Source organism: Nicotiana attenuata, chromosome 10 (assembly GCF_001879085.1).
Source record: "Nicotiana attenuata strain UT chromosome 10, NIATTr2, whole genome shotgun sequence".
Taxonomy (NCBI): Eukaryota; Viridiplantae; Streptophyta; class Magnoliopsida; order Solanales; family Solanaceae; genus Nicotiana; species Nicotiana attenuata.
Genome location: NC_031998.1, coordinates 5,521,721 through 5,544,037, shown reverse-complemented (window position 1 = coordinate 5,544,037; position 22,317 = coordinate 5,521,721). Strand labels below are relative to the sequence as shown.

At 39.1% G+C, this 22,317-nt stretch overlaps 1 protein-coding gene across 3 annotated transcripts; it reads right to left on the bottom strand.

Annotated features, from left to right (window-relative positions):
• LOC109232947 (WD repeat-containing protein 26-like) lies at positions 12,077–21,813 on the bottom strand. 3 transcript variants are annotated; one of them, XM_019398646.1, is made up of 5 exons: positions 21,489–21,813; positions 17,742–18,626; positions 15,262–15,363; positions 13,239–13,868; positions 12,077–12,439 (listed from the first exon to the last, which is right to left on the bottom strand). In XM_019398646.1, exons 2-5 carry the CDS (start codon positions 18,525–18,527, stop codon positions 12,218–12,220), a joined length of 1,740 nt encoding a protein of 579 aa, XP_019254191.1. In that variant the 5' UTR covers positions 18,528–18,626; positions 21,489–21,813; the 3' UTR covers positions 12,077–12,217. The 3 variants fall into 3 exon arrangements, with proteins under 3 accessions (XP_019254191.1, XP_019254192.1, XP_019254193.1); XM_019398647.1 differs by having other exon boundaries at positions 21,735–21,810; XM_019398648.1 differs by lacking the exon at positions 21,489–21,813 and adding an exon at positions 19,545–19,638.

Here is a 22,317-nt window from a genome sequence, read left to right as displayed (position 1 = left end):
ACACTCACCTATGTGCCCAGCTACCAAACTAGGGCAGAAATTTTCTTTGTTTTTGCTTATCTTGTTGACATCAGGCACCCACCTGGAGAACAGGGAATAAAATTCAAGTCAGCAGTCGGGAGCCCACCTGGAGAACAGGGATTACATTTCAAGTTTAGCAGTCAGGAGCCCGCCTGGAGAGCATGGGAATACATTTCAAGTTAGCAATCAGGAGCCCACCTGGAGAACAAGGGAATACAATTCAAGTTTCAGCAATCAAGCGCCCACCTGGAGAGCAAGGGAATACAATTCAAGTTTCAGCAATCAGGCGCCCACCTGGAGAGCAAGGGAGTACAGTTCAAGTTTAGCAGTCAGGAGCCCGCCTGGAGTGCATGGGAATACATTTCAAGTTTAGCAATCAGGAGCCCACCTGGAGAACAAGGGAATACAATTCAAGTTTCAGCAATCAGGCGCCCACCTGGAGAGCAAGGGAGTACAGTTCAAGTTTCAGCTTTCAAGTTCTTATTGATATTTGGTAACATGATTCGGTTTACACTCATATATATGTCCAGCTACCAAACTGGGGCAGAAATTTTCTTTATTTTTGTTTATTTTGTTAAAATCGGGTGCTGTCACACCTCCTTTTTTACACACCACCCCGAAGGGTAGTATATAAGGGAGTTTTTCCAATTTAAGTGACATTATTCGAAATGGGATTATTTATTCAATTTTATTCAGAGTCGCCACTTGGGATGGTTTGTTTTCTGGTGTCCCAAGTCACCGGTTTATTTTAAATCCCAAATCGAGGAAAACTTCGACTTTCCTTTTGAAGTCTGCGAACCAGAAATTCTGAATAAGGAATTCTGTTAACCCGGGGGAAGGTGTTAGGCACCCCCGGATTCCGTGGTTCTAGCACGGTCGCTTAAACTATTACAATTGGTCTATTATCTGATTTTAATATATGTTCAACCTATGGTGCAATTTTAAGTTATTTACCGCTTTTAATTAAATTTAAGGAAGATTGAACGTCGTCTAAAACATGTCTTTGGATCGCGTCACATGAAATGCACCCGCAATCCGAAACATATTTTATTCAACGTTTTAGGATTTGGATTTGGGTCACATGAAATGCACACCCCAGTTAAGGAAGGTAGTATTATTAAATAACGCGCCTAAAGCAACTAACGCGTTGTTAACTTTGCGAGCGCCATGAAAATTCGCTAAATGGCACGCCTCGAATTCTAAGTATTTTAAAAAAAGGAAATAATTAAAAAAGGGTCTTGCATTTATGATTTTATTTGGCGCGGCGCACCTCAATTCCCTTTTTAAAGGATGTCCTAACTAAAATTCAGGAGGGCCATAACTATTTGGTGTCATCTAAATATGGCTCACCTCAATTATTAATAGTCTAATTGATGAATGCTAAAATCAAAGAATTATTTATTTCAAGAAGAAACTAACTGGGGACTTATGCGAGCCTAGGAGCAATTGGGCAAAGGGGTTGACCCATATCCAATCGTGAAGACGGCCCAATAGAGGAGAGAATGGTTCAAATTCCAAGCGGAAGGGAATGTCCAGTTTTGGGCCCAAAGATGAGCCCAATTTCAGCTCCTCAATATGTCTGAGTGCGGGGACTCAATATTGAGTCTCTAAAGCCATCAACCAACGACATTCAACAAAGAATAGAATAAAAGACTCTTAATACTGAATCCTGCTACCCATTTAGCCATACAAAAAACATCCAAGCTAATTTAAACCCAACGATATTGCTAATTAAACACAAAATTTCAAGCTGGATTCAAATGGCTAATTCCAGGGATACCATATGCAGAAACACACAAACCATGCCATGACTTTGAAAAATAGAGCGAATTAAGGATTTACTTCTTAAGAACCACATGACATATGACTTTAGAAATCATTTTTTGTGCTTATCAATAGGCAGTCTTAAACAAACTCGTATGGACAGAACTTCATACAGCAACCAATAGCACTTCCCTTTTTTAGCTAAACTAAAACACAGATTATATAAAAGCATCAATTGATTGCAGCTAAAATCAAGTAAACTTCAAAGATATATCAACCTAAAACAATTAAACTAAAACAATGCTATTTGTTGTTATTAAACTTAAACAGATTCTGAATCGTAGCAACACATCTAACAGTCCAAACAGTCTGAGTTGTTAAACTTAAACAGATTCAAATCCACACAACATCAAACATGAAGATGAATAAATAGAGTCCATTGTTTACTTATCAATACAGATCCAAAATACCACATCCAATCATTTTTACACACCCAAATTCAAAGGAAGAGACCCTAGCTAACATCTATTGCTTGAAATCTAACTATAGAATATGAAACAGTAAAAAGGAGAAAGGAAATTCAGCTTCAAATAACATCTCCATTTAACAAAACTTCAAGTCTATTACATGTTCAGCAATCAGCCCTCAATCATGAGCTAAGAATGTACCTAGAAGTTTGAAAGAAAATAGGGGTGAATAATCAGCACATACACAGCAGGAATCAACAACACGCAGCTAACCAAAACAGCTCAACCCCAGGAATGATGTATAATAAACCCCACGTTTAAAATGTTGAACAACCAAACAAAGCAGCCAAACTTTAAACCAAAGCTTTTGACGAACAAGTTCAAGTCATTTCTCACTCGGATGAATTCAAACAATTTCAGAAGTTGAAAAGGGATAAAATCACTAAAAATTTAATGGAACAGTAGCTTTTTCTTCAATTCTCAGCTATCTCTCTTTTTGCAGGATTTTTAGCTCTTTTAATTCTCTAGGTTCTATTAGGTCTCTCCTCTCTAAATTGAGTTGTAAGTAACTATGCCTTTATAGGCAAGTTACTAGGGTAGCCCTCAAGAGTTTCATTTTGCAAATTAGTCCTTTTTCAGCTTTTCTTTTTGCTACCTAGTCCTAATTTTGTGACTTATTTTTCAAGTTATCATCTGAAATTTAATTATAAGCCCTTGCTAGAAGCTTCTAGGGGTTTCTTAGGTGGTTACTGCAAGATTCCCTGAGTACATTACCTAATATACCCCCTAAACCCCTGAAATTACCCTTGAGTCTTAGGTGAGTTATGGGTCAAGTTGACCCTGGGCTGACCCATTAGACGACCAGCCCAATACTGAACTTCAACCCAAAACACAATTGGACCAAATAAAAGTGAAACAGGCAGAAAACAAAAACAATTGGATTAATTTGGAAATTCAACTAATGAACAAACAACTAATGAAAGTGAAATTAAAATAATAACATCCTAATCAAATAGAAGACAATTTCTTTCAAGCTCTAAAATCGGAAAAGCAAGAGAGTTTGAAAGAAGAGGGAAGAAATAGATACACAGAAAAAATATAAACAAATAGACAAAAATGAACAAAAATAATACCTAAAACCAAGCTAAGAGCCGATTTGACCAATTCTTGAAGGGCTTCTCCAAATTTTGGACCGGAATAACCTTTAATCGTGTGTTTTCATTTGAAAACACACGAATAAGGGTCACTACAGTCTAAAATCCTCCGCAAACTCATCGATTTGGACTTTGAGATTTCTAGGGTTGTCCCTTTCAAATCTAGATTCGAGGGGCTCCACGAAGATTCGAGGGTAATGGGTTGGGTATTTGAGATGAGGAGGTCATGGTGGTCATTTGGTGGGAAAAGGGGTTGGCGCCAACGGGTGGTGGTGGAACCAAGGGCGGCGCCCTAGGGTTTGGATATTTGGGGGTTTTCAGTGAGATTCGAGGGAGGCAGGTAGTGGCATGGGTATGAGGGGGAGGAGATGAAGCTCTGGTGAAGATTTGGGGTGATTTGGAGACTCGCCGTCAGGCGGAGACGATTTCCGGTAGGCGGCGTGCGGTGGTCTTAGGGCGGCGTTACAGGGGAGGGGATTGGTCTCTGATGTGAGGAGAGAAGAAAGATCGGGGGGGGGGGGGTCGCGTTTGAACAGTTAAATAGTAAGTGATCCCCTAGTTCTCATCCGTTAGATCTACAAACCTCGACGGCTGAGATTAACTAGGGGGCAAAACGGGGCCGTTTTGGTTATTAGGTGGGGAGACCGGGTTTTGACACAGGTTTGGGCTAGGTCAGGTGGTTTTTGGACGGGATTAAGGGGGAATTTGGTTTGGGCTGGGGCATTAAATCAAAGACTGACCCAAATTGAAACTTTTTCCTTTCATTTCCTTTTTATCTTTTTCTTTTTAAATTAAAACAAAACTAAAATTAAACCTTAAAACTAAATTAGTTAACAATATAAACTAATTAAACCTCATAATATTTACAAAAATTAGTTAAGTCCCAAATTGAAAGCAAAAATGTAATGAATTCGAAAAATTTAAAAGTAAAAATGCAAAGAGAGCTATTTTTGTTATTTTCTTTCTTTTTTTGTAATATTAAATAACTAATCATCTTAAAAATTAGAAAATTAGGTCCTAAATGTAAATGCACTATTTTTGTATTTTTTATGAATTATATAAATTAAACATGCACACAAAAATGCAAACAGACACAAAAATTATGCAATTAATTCCTAAAAATCAAATAATTAAAGGGAAAAATCCTAATTTTAGGAATTCTGTAGGAGTAAATCATGCGGGGAAAAAATCATGTGCTCACATTTCTGAGCCCAGTTGTGTGTTAGCTTGCACGGTCCCTCGTTCTTCATTATTGGAGCGTATCCGTGATCGGCAGTATGATGATCCCCATTTGTGTGTCCTTAGAGACGCGGTGCAGCAAGGAGGTGCCAAGCAGGTTACCTTAGATGATGATGGAGTTTTGAGATTGCAGGGTCGAGTTTGTGTGCCTAATTTGGATGGGCTTCGGGAGTTGATTTTAGAGGAGGCCCATAGCTCCAGATACTCTATTCATCCGGGCGCAGCGAAGATGTACCAGGATTTGCGGCAGCACTATTGGTGGCGGAGAATGAAGAAGGATATCGTTGCCTATGTGGCTCGGTGTTTGAATTGTCAGCAAGTTAAGTATGAGCATCAGAGGCCCGGTGGTTCATTTCAGAGGATTGAGCTTCCCGAGTGGAAGTGGGAGCGGATCACTATGGATTTCGTTGTTGGGCTCCCACAGACTCGGAAGAAGTTTGATGCAGTATGGGTCATTGTTGATAGGCTGACCAAGTCAGCGCATTTCATTCCTGTGGCAGTCTCCTATTCTTCTGAGAGGTTAGCTGAGATCTATATCCAGGAGATTGTTCGCCTCCATGGTGTGCCCGTGTCTATCATTTCGGACCGAGGTACGCAGTTTACCTCGCGTTTCTGGAGAGTAGTTCAGCGAGAGTTGGGCACGCGGGTTGAGTTGAGCACTGCATTTCATCCCCAGACGGACGGGCAGTCCGAGCGGACTATTCAGATTTTGGAGGATATGCTCCGAGCTTGTGTCATTGACTTTGGAGGCTCGTGGGATTAGTTTTTGCCATTAGCAGAGTTTGCCTACAACAACAGATACTAGTCGAGTATTCAGATGGCTCCTTATGAGGTCTTATATGGTAGGCGGTGTCGGTCGCCGGTTGGATGGTTTAAGCCGGGAGAGGCTCGGTCGTTGGGTACGGTCTGGTTCAGGATGCCTTGGACAAGGTCAGGATCATTCAGGATAGGCTTCGTTCAGCTCAGTCCAGGCAAAAGATTTATGCCGACCGCAAGGTTCGAGATTTGGCTTTCATGGTCGGTGAGCGGGTATTGCTTCGAGTGTTGCCTATGAAGGGCGTGATGAGATTTGGGAAGAAGGGCAAGCTTAGCCCTAGGTTCATTGGTCCGTTTGAGATTCTTGATCGAGTGGGAGAGGTGGCTTATAGACTTGCATTGCCGCCGAGCTTATCAGTCGTGCATCTAGTGTTCCATGTGTCCATGCTTCGGAGGTATCACGGCGATCCCTCCCACGTGTTAGATTTCAGCACTGTCCAGTTGGACAAGGACTTGTTTTATGAGGAGGAGCCGGTAGCTATTCTAGACCGGTAGGTTCGTCAGTTGAGGTCGAAGAGTTTCTCTTCTGTTCGTGTTCAGTGGAGAGGTCAGCCTCCTGAGGCCTCGACCTGGGAGTCCGAGTCCGATATGCGGAGCCGTTATCCCCATCTTTTCCCCGACTCAGGTACTTCATTCTTCTGTCCGTTCGAGGACGAACGGTTGTTTTAGAGGTGGAGAATGTGATGACCCAAAAGGTCATCACTTGCTTTTAAATTAAATCCTGTGTTTCCGAAGCCTTGAGAACCTCATTTAGAGTTACCTCCATTTGCGTGCGCAGTCCGGCCGCGTAGCCGAAAAGCTTAAACATGAGAATCTGTGAAAAATGATAAGTTTTGACTATAAAATGAATAAATTTGACTTCGGTCAACGTTTTGGGTAAACGGACCCGGACCCGTGATTTGACGGTCCTGAAGGGTCCGTAGGAAAATATGGGACCTGGGCGTATGCCCGAAATCGAATTCCGAGGTCCCAAGCCCGAGAAATGAATTTTTGAAGGAAATTGTTTAAGGAATTTTGATTAGAACATGTTAGTATCGGGCCCGTATTTTAGTTCCGGCGCCCGGTACAGGTCTTATATATGATTTAAGATATTTCTGTGAAATTTGGTGAAAAACGGACGTCGTTTGACGTGATTCGGACCTAAATTGCTAAGTTGATGTTTTATGAAGTTTGAGAAAAATCCTTTGATCTTGAGGTTTAATTCGTTGTTATTGAGGTTATTTTGGCGATTTGATCGCACGGATAAGTTCGTATGATGTTGTTGAGTTAGTACGTGTGTTTGGTTAGGAGCCCCGAGGGCTCGGGTGTGTTTCGGAGGTGATTCAGGAAGTTTTGAACTTAAGAAAATTGCAGAAAATAGCTGTTCTGGTATGCTGAGATTTCCTTCTTCGCGTTCGCGAGAAGGCCCTCGCGAACGCGATGTGTAAATTTTGATGAAGGGAAAATCCTTCTACGCGAACGCGTAGCTCAGGACGCGAACACGAGGCAGTGGGGGTTTATACCTTCGCGAACATGGACTTGGCCACGCGAACGCGAAGGCCAAGTGGGCCTCGACAGGGGGAGGGGTAGTTGTCTTACGCGAACGCGACCCGTTGGACGCGAACGCGAGGGCTCGAGGGGCTAAAGCTTCGCGAACGCGAGCCCGTTTACGCGAACGCGACGGCTTAACCAGCCTGACCCATCGCGAACGCGAAGGGTCTGTCGCGATCGCGTAGGGCATTTTCGCCCAGTGATTTTTAAAAGCCAAAAACAGAACACTTACGGGATTTTATAAAAATTTCACAAACCTCTTCTTCTCCAAAGCTCTTAGGCAATTTTTGAAGCATTTCCTCACCATAATCTCTTGGGTAAGTAATCTTTAACTTGTTTTCTTCCATTTTTATCAACACCCACTAGATTTCTAGGCCTAAAACATGTGATTAAGGGTAGAAAATTAGGGATTTGGATAGAGTTAGGGCTTTTTGATTAATTGTGTTTTAGACCTCGTTTTGGGGTCGAATTCTGGAAATAATTATATATTTGGGCTCGTGGGTGAATTGGGGATCAGATTTTGGTTCGAACCTCGTGTATTGACCAAGCGGGCGCGGGGTCAATTTTTGGGTTTTTGGGAAGAATGGCTAGAAAACTATAATTAAGTGTTGGGATTGGATTGTTTAGCATATATTGATGTTATTAAGTCGATTATGTATAGATACAATTGATTTCGAGCCGAATTCGAAAGGAAAGGCGGCGTTTGAGGCTTGAGTTGGCCGTGGAAGTTTGAGGTAAGTGTTTGGTCTAACCTTAGCTTGAGGGATTAGGAATTGTGTCCTATTTGCTATTTGCTTCTTGTTGAGTACGACGTATAGGCATGGTGACGAGTATCTATACGTTGGTGTCAAGCATGACCGTGAGTCTTATATTGTGATTTTCATGACTTCGTTGTATTATTCATGCCTTGGTGAAGATTTATATTTGTTGTGTAAAGTTGTGGAAAGAATTGTGGCCTATGAACATTGAGGAGCGTTGGCTCCAGTTGTATAACGAATTGTGAAAGTATAAGTGACAATTGAAACTCTAGAGCATTGGTTCGAGTTGTGAAGTAAAAGTGAGAAAGAGAAGAGATCATTATGTTGCCCCCTTGCCGGGCTATTGTTGAGTTGTGGTTCCCTTGCATTGCGTTCTTAATTGATATTACGAATGCTTAGGTTGATGATTCTTTGTGTTAGGTAAGGATTATGGTTATAGCTGAGGTAGTTAGATGTTGGAACAAGTCTGGGTATGGCCGAGGTAGTTAGGTGTTGTAACAAGTCTAGTTATAGTTGAGGTAGTTAGGTGTTGTAACAAGTTTAGTCATAGCTGAGGTAGTTAGATGTTGGAACAAGTTTGGGTATAGCTAAGTAGGAGTTGAGCTAGGATTGGTTATAGCTGATTCTCCTTTGCCGAGATGTTTGTCTTGATATTGTTGTTCCCTTATCGGGGAGTTATTATATTGCTTTTGTTCCCTTGCCGGGATTATGTGTTGGCTTGTAAATGGGAGTGGGTGGTACGCCTACCACAAGATATAATGAAATGGGAGCGGGTGGTACGCCTACCACAAGATATAATGAAATGGGAGCGGGTGGTACGCCTACCACGAGATATAATAAAATGGGATCGGGTGGTACGCCTACCACGAGATATAATGAAATGGGATCGGGTGGTACGCTTACCACAAGATATGAGAAATAGGATCGGGTTGCACGCCTGCAACGAGATGTGGACCGTGAGTGAAATCTGCCTTTGTTTTTCCTTATTCTTGTTAGAAGTTAAATTTTGGTTTCTTGATAATTCTCTTGAGATTCTGTTTTATCTGTTATTCTCCGAAGCATGTTTCCCCTTCCCAGCTTTAATTGTTTGTTCTAGTTTATTTTTCCGCTGTATGTATATATATAACTGCATAGGTTTATCTGGAGTCTGGTCCTAGCCTCGTCACTACCTCGCCGGGGTTAGGCCAGGCACTTACCAGCACATGGGGTCGGTTGTGCTGATACTAGACTCTGCACTCTTTTGTGTAGACCCCAGTGTTGTAGACTTTGGACCGCAGTGGGATTGCTGATTCTTGCTCATCAGGCGACCCGAGGTAGTCCTACAGGCGTCCGTAGGCCTTGGAGTCTCCTTCCATCTACTATTCCTGTTTCTTTCATGTATTTCCAGAGACAGTATTGTATTTAATTCTTTCAGACCTTTATTTGTAGTATTCTTAGACCGTCTGTGATACTGTGACACCAGTTCTGGGTAGTCGAGGTTCAAACGATTGTATTAGATATTCATGTTCAGATAGCTTATTGTTTCTTTCTTCCGCTTATGTTAAATTCCGCTGTTTAAAGGTTATTATTTCGAAATTGTTAATGAATATAAGATGGGTAAAAAGGTAAATTGTGCAATTAATTGGCTTGCCTAGCTCATTTTAGTAGGCGCCATCACGACTCCCGAAGGTGGGAACCCGGTTCGTGACAATCATTATCTTGAATAGACTCTTGCTGGTCTTCTTTGGTATCCTTAACACTGTTGTAACCATTCTATTCCTGCCTGTTTGTGTTTGAATTCAAGGGAGCCTTGTTACACACAGCTCCACCTTGATCCCCCTTTCTATAGTTAGTCGACTTCCCTTGAGCACTCACAGTTACACCAACAATACTTTCTTGGTTCAGATTTTGGGCAGACAAGGATATCTCCTTGTTATGAATCTTTTCCTGCTTGTTTGAGTTGGTATTCGATCGAGCCTTATTAGTAATAGCTCCAATTTGATCTTCCTCATTCAATTCAGTTGACTACTTTTGCACATTCACAGTCATATCCGGATTGCTATCTTGGTTGAGACTTTGTAAAGCCAAGGTTCTCACCTTGTTATGCATCTTTCTCCCATTAGAGTCATAAGATAGATTGAACATAGGCTTGAAAGTAACTTTTGCTTTCTTCTTAGGAAGTTTCCTCTGTTTGTTCTTCTTAGAATTCCTTTTGGATCTGACTCTGATGTTGCTGGGACATTGTTGCTGGTAATTTTCAGATTCATTTCCATTCTTGTGCTTCAATTGACTTTGGCCGGTACACTCTTTCATGCCTTTGTTTCCCTCATTCTGTTTTGATAAGGAATTTCAATGTACGAGAATTCTATTTTCCTCATTCTGTTTTGAGATAGAATTCTGTCTAGCTAGGCTTGGTCCATCATTCTTTCGTCCAGTCTGCTTTGCATCAAGCTTCTGATGTTCATCACTAGTCTTCCTAGTTTCATCAACTTTTTGGCAGTCTAATTCAGTGTTTTCCCCATTCTGATTTGCAACAGTATTCATCCGATTTTCTTCAGGTTTTTGAGCGTCCAAAACTATGTTTTCTCCACCCTGATTATCAGCAGTTTTTTGATCATCTAAAACTCTATTTTCAGCAGCCTTTTTTCTCTCTAAAGCTCTACAATTGATCATATTGTGACCAAGTTTTCGACAGAATTTGCAATATTAGGGACTCCTTTGAATTCAATTTTTTGTACAAATCCTTTTTTAGGAGCATCGTCAAATATTTGTCCAACATAAATAGAATTAGGTTGGTCTTTAAGCAAGTCAATTTCAACTCTCACTTTGGCTATACTAGGCCTTGTTCTTCCTCTAGTAGCCAAATCCATTTCAAGGGGAGTACCAATTGCACCCACCACTTGTTTAACATAATTCCATGTGTGCATATGAAAAGGTAAACCAGGAAGGAGAACCCAAACCGGAGCAATAGGCAGGTCCTCCTCCGGCTTGAAATCCGGTGACCATTTCTGGAGCCACATCTGCTGCCCTTCGATTTCAATTACTCTTCTAAACCAAACAGTACTAAAATCGTCTTCATTGGTGAAATCAAGAAAAACATTGTAATTATCATACACCCCAATCTTGATGGAACCCTTAATCGAGATTAGCTCCTTGAATTTTGATCTAGTTTTGTCAATTTGGGGCCTTGGTTTTAGGAATCGGCCAACAATTGTGAGTTTGCACTCTTCAGTCATAACACCATAGTATTCTGAAGCTTTGAAGAGAATCGCCGGCATTCCGTTGTGTGTAGTATGAGTTGCAACGACAAAGTCTCTACCATGGCGATTTGGAGGATTCGGAGTGTTCGAGGAGGAGATGATTTTGGTAGCATAGGTCAATTTTGTGTCACTTAGCTCTGAGGGTTGGTTCGCCATGTGAGATAGAGTCGATTGACCTTCCGGATGCGCCGGAACGACGCCGTCCGGCGAATCCATCGGTGGGCGCGTGAAAGGGAGACGCTGGTTTTAGAAATAGCCGTTGGTTCTTTTTAGAGAGAGAAGACAGAGAATTTCAGAAGATAGTAAAAGCCTTTAAAGTACAGTTAGATCATCTAAAAGACAATTACGGGTAACACATAGGGAAGGTCTTGAGCACAAACATGCTTGTCAATAATTTAAAGGGAAAAAAAAGTTCACACTCAATGTATGCATTATATCACAATAGTTAATCACGATTAAACGATATATTGAAGTAAAAATAGACATTACTTAGCAATGGTTAAATGATAGAATATAGGTAAAAAAAATACATTATGTATTTCCTTGATTCGGTGTAAACACCAAGTGTAGCTAAGTTTTTTCACCTGAAAAGTCATCGCCTTCTCCCTTTTTCTTAGCAGCCAAAAGAGACTAGCAACATGTTGTTCGGAACATTATAACCCTCGAATGTAATCCCACATCAATATGGCATAGCTAATACCACAATTTTGGTTTAAAATTTATACCGGTATTAGTATCCTAATCCCAGTAATCAAACGACCCTGTCACAAGTTAGCACCATCGATCCAATTTGTTCATGTTCAAACTAATGTCTACTTTCGGCTTTCCTGCTCAGTTAACCAGCAAACAACTGTAACACACCAGACATCAACAACAACACCACCAAAAATACAAGTATAATCCCAATAGTGGGGTCTGGAAAGGGTAGAGTGTACGCAGACCTTACCCTTACCTTAAGAAGGTAGAGAGGTTGTTTACGTAATACCCTCGGCTCAGAAAAGATAGAGAGGAAGGAGTAACAGCAAGCAACAACAACACCAGTAAACCAAACAGAAAAACACACTAGAAATCAACAAAAAGCAAAAGGCTAGAAATGGAAAAGTTCATGCTTTTATTGTTGGACTGAATGCAAATTGCACTTTCTTGTTTACCACAAATGTTATAACTTGATGATATAAAAGAATGTACAAAACAAGCAAATGGTCAAGGAAAGAAATCTTGAGATGTTTTCAAGTTCCGCAGTTGCAGTAGTGCACACCATTACTAATAGCGCCATTGCCATTGTGCTTCATGTTTGCTTGATTCAAGCCCCATATGCGAATAGTCCGATCATCACTTGCTGATGCCAGCATGTGAGGATTTGCTGGGTTCCAACTAACACAGTTGACAGTCCCAGAATGTCCAGCCAACGTCGCGAGGAGTGCTTGTGAGCATTTGTGCCATATATATACCTGACATAGGGGTATTAGATCAAGATCAAATTATCTCTCACGGATATGCCTGAAATTGTATTAGAATAAGATCCAGCATATCACAAAGTATTTCTGCGTTCTTTGCCCAGTAATTGGGAACGGAGAACAAGAACCTTTTTTCTGGTACATGTTTACATATCCTATCGTAAATTTTAAAGGAACAATGGATTCCACAAAAATTACATTTCAGGCACAAGAAATAATAGTTCCCATTCTAAAATATACATTGATTAACACAACCTTTTTTCTTCAGACATAGAATTTCTAAAGATATGGGCTTGGATTCTCCAAATCAGCAATAAATATTTATTTAGCAACATATCCAACTCAAAAACTATCCAAGTATACCTGCCTCAACTGTTATTGACAATTGCGTTCTAATGCACAAACTTGAAACTATATCTCCACAAAAATAAGAGCAACTTAGGGCCGAAGCATTTTAACTGGTGGCAAGTAATTGAGAGTACTTCGTATTCCAAGCTATAGCTCAGAAATTCACCACGAATTTCAGACCCCACGGTTTGGGATAATACTGGGTATGTTGTTGTTGTTGTTTTTACCAGTATAGCCTATAGATGCAGCTTCGCACATACACAAGGATTCCTGATTTCACAATAACTTAAGTATGAAGACATTTCTCTATATGTTCATGATAATTGTACAGACAGACAACTCTGTTGATAGTAGAATTGTCGAAATGCTTGAATGTGAAAATAGGCATAAAAATCATAATAACCAAAAAAAAAAAATTCTGCTTCTAAATCAACAAGAGAAGTACCTGTGAATCCTCACTCCCACTGGCAATGAAAGATTGATCAAGTCCACCAAAGCAAGACCGTACAACGAAGCGAGAACGTTTATGCCCCTTATATTTGGCTACAAGTTTTACACTTCCCTCTATATACCAAAGATGAATTTCTTGGTTCCAAAGACTTACCAATACATATCTATTGTCTGCGGATAATTCAAATGATGTTATTGTTTGATCCTCCTGAATTATTCGCTCTGCTTTTGATTCCAATTCAAATAATAGTATCATATTGTCTTTACAAACAGAGACCATGTGTTTCCCGTCACTAGTAATTCCCAAATCTGCTATCCTACTAATCCGATGGCCTTTCCAACACTCCAGCTCTTTCCCTTCAAGATCCCACATGCTAATGCTTTTGTCAGTAAAACCGCAAAATATCCTTTTGCCATCGGGAGCCCATCCACATGAGACCAAACCAACACCGTTTTTCCGGTAAATACGTATACATTTGCCGGAGTCTACATCCCATCGTCTAACGAACTCCTCTACTCCACAAGTGAGAAGATGACGGTCATCAGGTCCCCACGACATATAGGACACAGGTTTCTGGTGACCATAAAATCGATGCTTCAGGCAGAACTTCCCGTCCAACTTCACCTGCATAAAGGCAAACAATTGAGAAGAGGAACTTAAATCTTCATTATAATTCTATCATAAAAAATCAGAATTTCAATTTCAACAGCTCTCTTTCCCCCCATGCAGTTGCTCAGACTTTTCACTTTCGGTGTTGCACCCGTGTCGACATTGACATGGGTACGGATGTGGGGTTCGTACCGGATCTGTTCAACTGATTTTGGGTACTTTGACCAAACGGAGAAATTCGGGCATATATGATTTCTGAAATCAAAATAAAGCTAGAGTAAAATCGAAGAAAATGGAATACCTTGTATATAGAAATTTCTACGTCAGTCCTTTTCCTTTTATCTCCCTCTCGAATATCCTCTTGATCAATATTTTCTCCTTCTCGGAATAGATTGTAAGTTTACCACATAATCTCTCATAATTTAGACTTATTATTTTAACTCTATTTTTAGATATTTGAATTATTTTTAGCCGGATCCCTGCACACGTATCCGCCCATGGATCAATGCCTCCAAAGCTTAAAATTTAAATCGTGAAGGATCTGACCTCTAGGCTCGCACCCGTATTGGACACGGGCACCCGAGTCCGAGCAACTTAAACTTCGCCAGGGGAAAGAACCAGAAAACCCATCTGTTTTAGATCTTTTACCAAACATCATATGCACCTATAATAGAATTCTAAAGGTTTGCACATTGTACACCATATCAAGCCTCCCTAATTGGAAAGCCTATCCCATTTGGAGACTATTTATGGGATAAAGATAGTTCTTTAAATCCCTTGCAAGGCTTCAACTCAAACAAATCCTCCATAACTAAAAATTATGTTTATTCATATAGTTGCTCTATCTCCACCACCTACAACATAAAATACTAGAGCTTTCTGAAGCTAGCTAGCTTCAAAGCATAAGCCACACTGCAAGATGTGGCTTCCACCGTTGATTCAGAAATGAATTAGGAAAGACAGCAAGTGCAACGATGAAAAGGAAAGGAGACGGTACTATCTGAATTCCAGATAGGAGGAGGAGCTACAACAACAACAATACACCCAGTGGAGTCCCACAAGGGTCAAGGAGGAGCTACTTTCTCTATTTGTTTATCAATTATAAAAACTAAAGGATATTTTACTATCGTATTAAAGATATGTAAGGGGAAACTACAAAGATTCTTCATTCGTGGCACTACATGGGACACTGAAGCAAAAACAGTGCTGCTTTCCTCCTAAATTAGTAGTTAAAGCACAAAAGAGAAAGGCCATGCAAGAGAATAATGGCATCAATTGCAAAAAGAGAGAAGTAACGGAAAGAAGTGATATTAAATGAAAATTAATAGAGGATTAAACAAGTAATAATCAAGAGGACCTTTGACGAAGCAATAATCGACTGAGAAATATTCAGAGCACTTAAACTTACCTCCCATATAATCACCGAACAATCAGCAGATGATGAGGCTAAGTACTTCCCATTATGAGAAAACTGCAAAAACCAGACTTCATCTTTGTGTTCTTGTAATATCTGGTGTATTACGAGCAACAAAGAAATGATTAGAGCACAACGTGATCGACAAAGCCTTCTCTCTTTTTTTTCTTTTAATATTTAACAATTCATTCAAACCCTTCTACCAATCATAGTCAAGTCAATTTGGATATCCATTGTTAAAAGAAGAAAAACACTGCACAACAACAACAACGACAACAACATACCCAGTATATTCTCACAGTGTGGGGACAGGAAAGGGTAATGTGTACACAAATGTTACCCCTATGTTGTGGAGATACAGAGGTGGTTTTCGATAAATCCTCGACTCAAGAAAAACAATTCTCAGAAAGAAAGAGAATAGTGAAGAAGCAATGTTGAAAATAATGAAAAAAAGAACAATAATAACAGCAAAATAACAAAACAATAAGAAAACTGACACAGGGGAACATGTAGTAATAGAAATCGAAGGCTAATATAATACGAGAGTGATAATAATAATACTGATATGAAAAACACAGAACATATACGGTGTCCCAAACTCAACTACCTACTCACTTTCTAACCTAATCCTCGACCTCCATATCCTTCTATCTAGGACCATGTCCTCGGTAACCTGAAGATATGTCATGTCTTGTCTAATCACTTCTCCCCAATACTTCTTCGGTCTACCTCTACTTCTCCTTAGACCCACAATAGCCAACCTCTCAAGCATCTGTGCATCTTCTCTTCACATACCTGAACCATCTCAGCCTCGCTTCCCTTATCTTGTCAACCACGGAGGCTACTCCCACCTTGTCCTGAATATCTTCGTTCCTAATCATATCTCTCCTAGTATGTTCAAACATCCATCTCAACATCCTCATTTCCGTATATGAGGGATACATGCAATCAGTGGCTGGCTTTAAGGGGTGTCAATCGCCCTTCGCCGAAAAATTACACTGTTTTGATAGGTAAAACTTTTTTTATGCATACATACTATGTGTTGAATACTCTTGACGACTTCATGTATTTGCTTTTTAAAACTTTGATACCCCTTAGTGATAATCCTGGCTCCGCGGCTGACAAGGACACTACTAGAAAAACTCAAACCAAGTTGTCACACGTGAAGAAATTTTCTGCATCATTTCAATGATGGAGGAAATACATGTGCATACAACTTTCTTTTGATATTTTCGAAAGAATCAATAATCCACTTTGGCAAGTCTTCTACATTTAAAACTTCTAATAGATGATCCAAAATGAGCAAAATATGTGTAAGAAAATATAAAGTAAATAACAGGCCTAGGCAGAGGACAACAAAATCTTTATGGCAAAAAGAGAGAAGTAAGAAGGAATAATAGGAAGAAGGATGTCACTATTTCAATTCAATTCTCATGATCCTACAACCTTAATACCCCAAACTGTTACAACGATCTCAATCCTAAAGAAAGCACTATATCATGATAAAATTTGAGGACCTCGAAGCCTTATGCTATGATTTTGAGAATATTAATAGAAATTGACTAGCTTTTATTCTGTAACACAAAACAAGCTATTGTATAGTTTTCATCCATAGACAATGTACACATGCATTTCTTGTTTACTATTAGAATCTTAGGATTTCACAACCTCCCCCCTCCCCCACACACACACACACATACACATACACACATAGGATTATCATAGGGAAGGTAGTAATATGTCTAGGCTTCTACGACACCCACCAAAAAGAGATCTAGAGTAGTAAAAATTTGATATACCCTCCATCCCAATATATGAGGCGTTGTTTGATTCGGCACGGAGTTTAAGAAAGAAATAAAGACTTTTGAAACTTGTGGTCTAAAACAAATCATATATATTTGTGTATTTGTAAATCAATTCACTTACAGTAAAGTATGAATTCTAAAGATAAATTGTTTCTAAATAAGAAAATGTGACATTCTTTCTGGGACTGACAGTACCATATAAATTGGAATGGAGGGAATATATCTTTTCTTATTCCTCATTAGTAAAAAGTTTACAATACTAATACACTTAAATTGGTCATGGATGACCTATAGGTCACGGGTTCGAGCCGTGGAAACAGTTACTAATGCTTGCATCAGGATAGGCCGTCTACATCACATTCCTTGGGGTGCGGCCCTTCCCCGTACCCTGCGTGAACGCGAGATGCTTTATGCACCGTGCTGCTCTTTTACGCTTGAATTGGAGCACCACAGTGATTTTATTAGCCTTACACACATACTTGTACTTGCAGAAGTAGACAAACAGGAAAAACATTGCTGACACAATGACAGCATAATTAGAAATGGAATAACCAAAATATTAAACAATAGAGAGCACAGAGTTGGAACTTGATCAGCACACATCAAATCACATCTATCACCATATAAACTCAAATGCAGAAGGAATTAACTATTAGGGGATCAATTAACCTGCAAAGTTTGAGATGGAAGCTGATCTCTTCCACAATGGTGATCAGTGAGCAATGACATTTCACTGACTAATGAGTTGTGAAATAGACAAGCCTCTACTTGCAATTCAAGCGCCTGTTCAACAAGATGGATCAATCTTTTTTCAGGAATCATGGCGGTTGGGGGAAGCAGCCTTTGTAATTCCTCTAGTAACTTTGTCCTTGACTTCGTTTTCACTATATCTTGACCTGATGATACACCAGAAGGTGATATAATGAACAACGAAAGCTCATGGACTCTATCGCTGTTTACACAAAGAGGCGCAATCTCAGTCCTCAATGTCTTCAAAGCATCCATGACTTCTTCTCTGTCTAACAGTTCAAAGAACTTCTGTTCCAGTATCACAAAAGACGCTAACTTCACAATTTTTTCATCCACGAGACCGATTTTACGTAATGTGGCTACACTTTCGTCCCATCTCCCATCAAGGATTTGCTGCATGAATAAATGTACTTGAGAGGAGTGCAAAGGTATCCCCGACTCTTCCTCTAGAAACGCTCCCGTCTTCTTATAGCCAAGAGAATATAATGCATCGGCTATGATTCGAACAAATTCAACTTTCTTGACTACTCCTTTTGTACCAACAATCTCGTCGTCCCCTTGAGCGGCTAGAGGACGAGCCATAGACTCACTCAATGAGCAACTTGCAGGATCCTTAAGAAATGTGCCGTTCGAATGATCTGCTGATTCCCCAAATGATACTTTCACACGTTTTGAGGGTGGCTCATCATCCTTTGCGCCTCCCATGAAATGTATATCTCAGCCCATATATAAAGCAGGTCGGTAAACGGATCCGAGAAGATGATACCCCAATCTCAATCCTTCAATGGACAAACGCGACTGTACCTGCATAACATCATTAAGGAAAGAACATAAAATCAACAAAGTTAGAAAGAGCAGAAGGAGAAAAAAGCAAAGCAGAGGATCACTTGCTTTAAAGAACCCAAGGTATGAAAAATGAAATAAAGCTGGAGCCAGAGACGGAGAAAGAGAGGCAAAAGACACAAACTGCGTTTAACAACAGCATAGATTAAAAACCATCTTATATTCACATAATATCATCTACTTTATACTAAACACTTTCACGCAAGCCGGCCCAGACACCGCGATTATTAAAATATCTCTCTCTATACACACACACACACACAAAACATTTCGGTCAAATACACTATCACTACAATCCAATATTTCTACCAGTTCAAAATGGCAAAGAGCCTCCCCACCAACCCCTACCCTCACGAAGACAAAATTGCATTTAAGGAGATTTACTAAATAAAATGCCGTTACAAAACCAAACAAAATTTTCTTGACCACTTGATCTGAGTTACCAACAATTGTTTCTTATACAAAATGATTCTTCTTGAATAAATCTTGCTTGAGCTAAAATTGAATGCCAAGAATGTGACACTTGTGTACAAAGCAATAACAAGAGAAATGGATCCATAAACAAGATTAAAAAGTATCGTATTCACACCTTAAGGGCGCGACAGGGAGAAAGATATAGGGTGAAGGAGACTGAATTAAATGCTTAATCAACAAATAGCCTAATTCAGCCGATTAGATTTCTTTTTTTTATCAGATTTCATTATTAGAAACTATTATCTAAGTATAAATATCAAACCATTGAACGACCTGCCTGTTTCTTTCCTTCCACAAAGTCCACATAATATGAAAGGCCCACTGTCTACGATTTTTTTCTTTTATTTTATTTTAATAAGTTCTCATACATAGATTCTTCTTTCCTCTTTTTGGAAGTGTTCTTACTTTCCGTTTTTTCATCTATCGAACATGTTCTCTTACATAATTCTCCACTCTTTTCATTGTATGCATAATCAGCCTTTGGACTATCAACCTCCAAACAGGTGGCATTCCCAGCTATTGCTGTTTCCCTAACCAGAATAAGAAACTAGGTGAAAATAAAGAAACATCAATTCCTTCCCCTAAAAGGAAATACAGAAAATAAGGCATATTTCTCAAGTGTGCAGTGTGAGCGCACAAACACACATCTAAAGTGCAGAGCTTTACAAGATTTGGCCCAAAAAGGTGGCATTCCCAGCTATTTCTGTTTCCCTAACCAGAATAAGAAACTAGGTGAAAATAAAGAAACATCAATTCCTTCCCCTAAAAGGAAATACAGAAAATAAGGCATATTTCTCAAATATGCAGTGTGAGCGCACAAACACACATCTAAAGTGCAGAGCTTTACAAGATTTGGCTGCACAACACAGCCAATTTCCCCAAATGCTGCACAGCTAAAGCCATACCCTACATCCCGTCAAAATTCTGTTGAACAAGCTTTGAGCAGAAAAAGTTGAATCATCTTCCAGGAACATATGACAATAACTGCATTTAGTCTTAGGTAACTTTGTTGCTTTATGAATGTTGAATTGTGTACCGCCTCATCTAGAATCTTAACCTGTTAGAGAGAGGACATTTTTATTTTTTTCAATTAGGCCTGCAACACGGCCACTGACTTGTAGATTTGATTCTTTTTCTTAGACCAAGCACCTAAAGATTATTTTTTATTTATTAGAGGCAGTCAGACTCGAACCAGTACCTTCGCTTGCTCTAAACTATTGAATTGTGTGTACCGCCTCTTTACAAGCTTAACATTATTAGAGATGGGACATTTTTATGTATCTATTTATGTATGAAACAATGATCAACAATGAATAAATTCTCGTTAAACATACTTCTCTAATTTCAAGTTACATCTAGTATCATTTGCTAAATAACTTTAATGTCACCCGACTTGAAGGTCAATCATAATCCACTCCAGCAACTACAATGTCTAGTGATCAGACTGTAGAAATTTAATCAGGAGCTAACCGAACAATCCAACAACAGACTAAAGTGTTCGCTTCATAAAACTTAGTGCTATAGTCAGAAAAGGGAAAAACGTTACACGTTGTAGATTCTAGTTCATTAAGGTAAAGCAGCTGCTAGGAAAAGACCTTAATTGACTATCACTCAATTAGCCCTCAAACCCAAACTACTCCGTCCGTCCCATTTCATATAATGTTGTTTGAGTGCACACGGAGTTTAAGAAGGAAAGATCGACTTTTGAAACTTGTGGTATAAAACAAGCCATACACATTTGTGTTGCCATAAATCATCCCATTAGGGGTAACGGAAAGTTCAAACGTTAAATTGTTTCTAAATACATAAATGTATCATTCTTTTTTAGTACAGACTAAAAAGGAAAGAATATTACATAAACTATGATAGACGGAGTAGTAAGGATCGGCTATATGAATCCTCTATATCCGTCTGTATACAGACTGCTAAAGTTCCAAAAAAAATTTAAACAATAAATGCCCAGGGACCAAGGGCGCATGGTTCAAAACTCGGTAGATAATCAGCCCACTTTTCTATCCTTCTACACTTAAATACAGGCTTTTTGTCTATGACAGGGTTCGAAATACATCACATGATGCGCTCTTATCACTAGACTAAAGCACCAGAGCAAATCCTAAAGTTCCAAATTAGCATAAACAACTATTTTAAGTTCTTCAAAAGTATAATCTTTCTTAGTTAATAAGCAGATTACAATAATCATTCCATAATCCAAATTGGGAAAGACAAAAGTACAAATAACCCAAATACCACTAAATAAATCCAGCAAAAAAATACTTAGTTACCCAAAAACTCGCTAAACATTGATTATCAATAACTAAATAAACGAAAAAAAAAAAAAATAGAAATTACCACAATGAAATCTCCAACACCCAGAAATGATTTGAGGTTACAGATCAAAATGGGTATACAAAATTATAAAAAAAGTGAATTTGTAATAAACCCAAAATAAAAACCAAAAAAAAGGACTTTTTTCCCCTTATTTGTAGGTAGTTAATAATAATATAGTAGATTAGGTGAGTAAGCAAAGCTAAGGATTTTCAATAGGGAATTAAAAAAGAAAAAAGAAAAAAACGGGTAAAGAGAAATATGACTGACTGTTGGGAGCTGTGTGTGTTAATGGCGGTTTCGGTTTGAGGGGCAGATGTAAAGAGAAATGGTGGAGAAAGTGGGTTGGTTTTTATTTTGTATTATATTATATGATATTATTTTTTATTACTATATAATATGGTGTTTCTAAGTATTAATTAAAAGGAAAAAGTAATAATGTTATCACCAAAGTATGTGGTGGAGCGGATGTGATTGTTCTTCCGTTAACTAAAGTTCTCAGATTCAAGGCCCGGATATGAAAGCCAATTTGAATACAGTTGGGCTCCTACTATGGGTCTCGGTTTCGAACCTCGGATATAAAAGCAAATTTGAATATAATTCGGCTTCAATTCGAATACGAAAAAAAAAAAAGTATTACTGTTACAATTAGTGTTTGCGTGGTTCAATAAACCACCTCTAGAGGGAATGTATTGTTTATTTGCTTGCTTTGAAGAGAAGATATCTATCTATATTACACATCTAACAAGGAAGAAATTGTGAGAATTGAACTGTCTATTATGTGAAAACCTTCTATAAATATCACAAAGAAGTACGTTTTGGTGCTAACAAATATTGATTTTACCGTGGATAA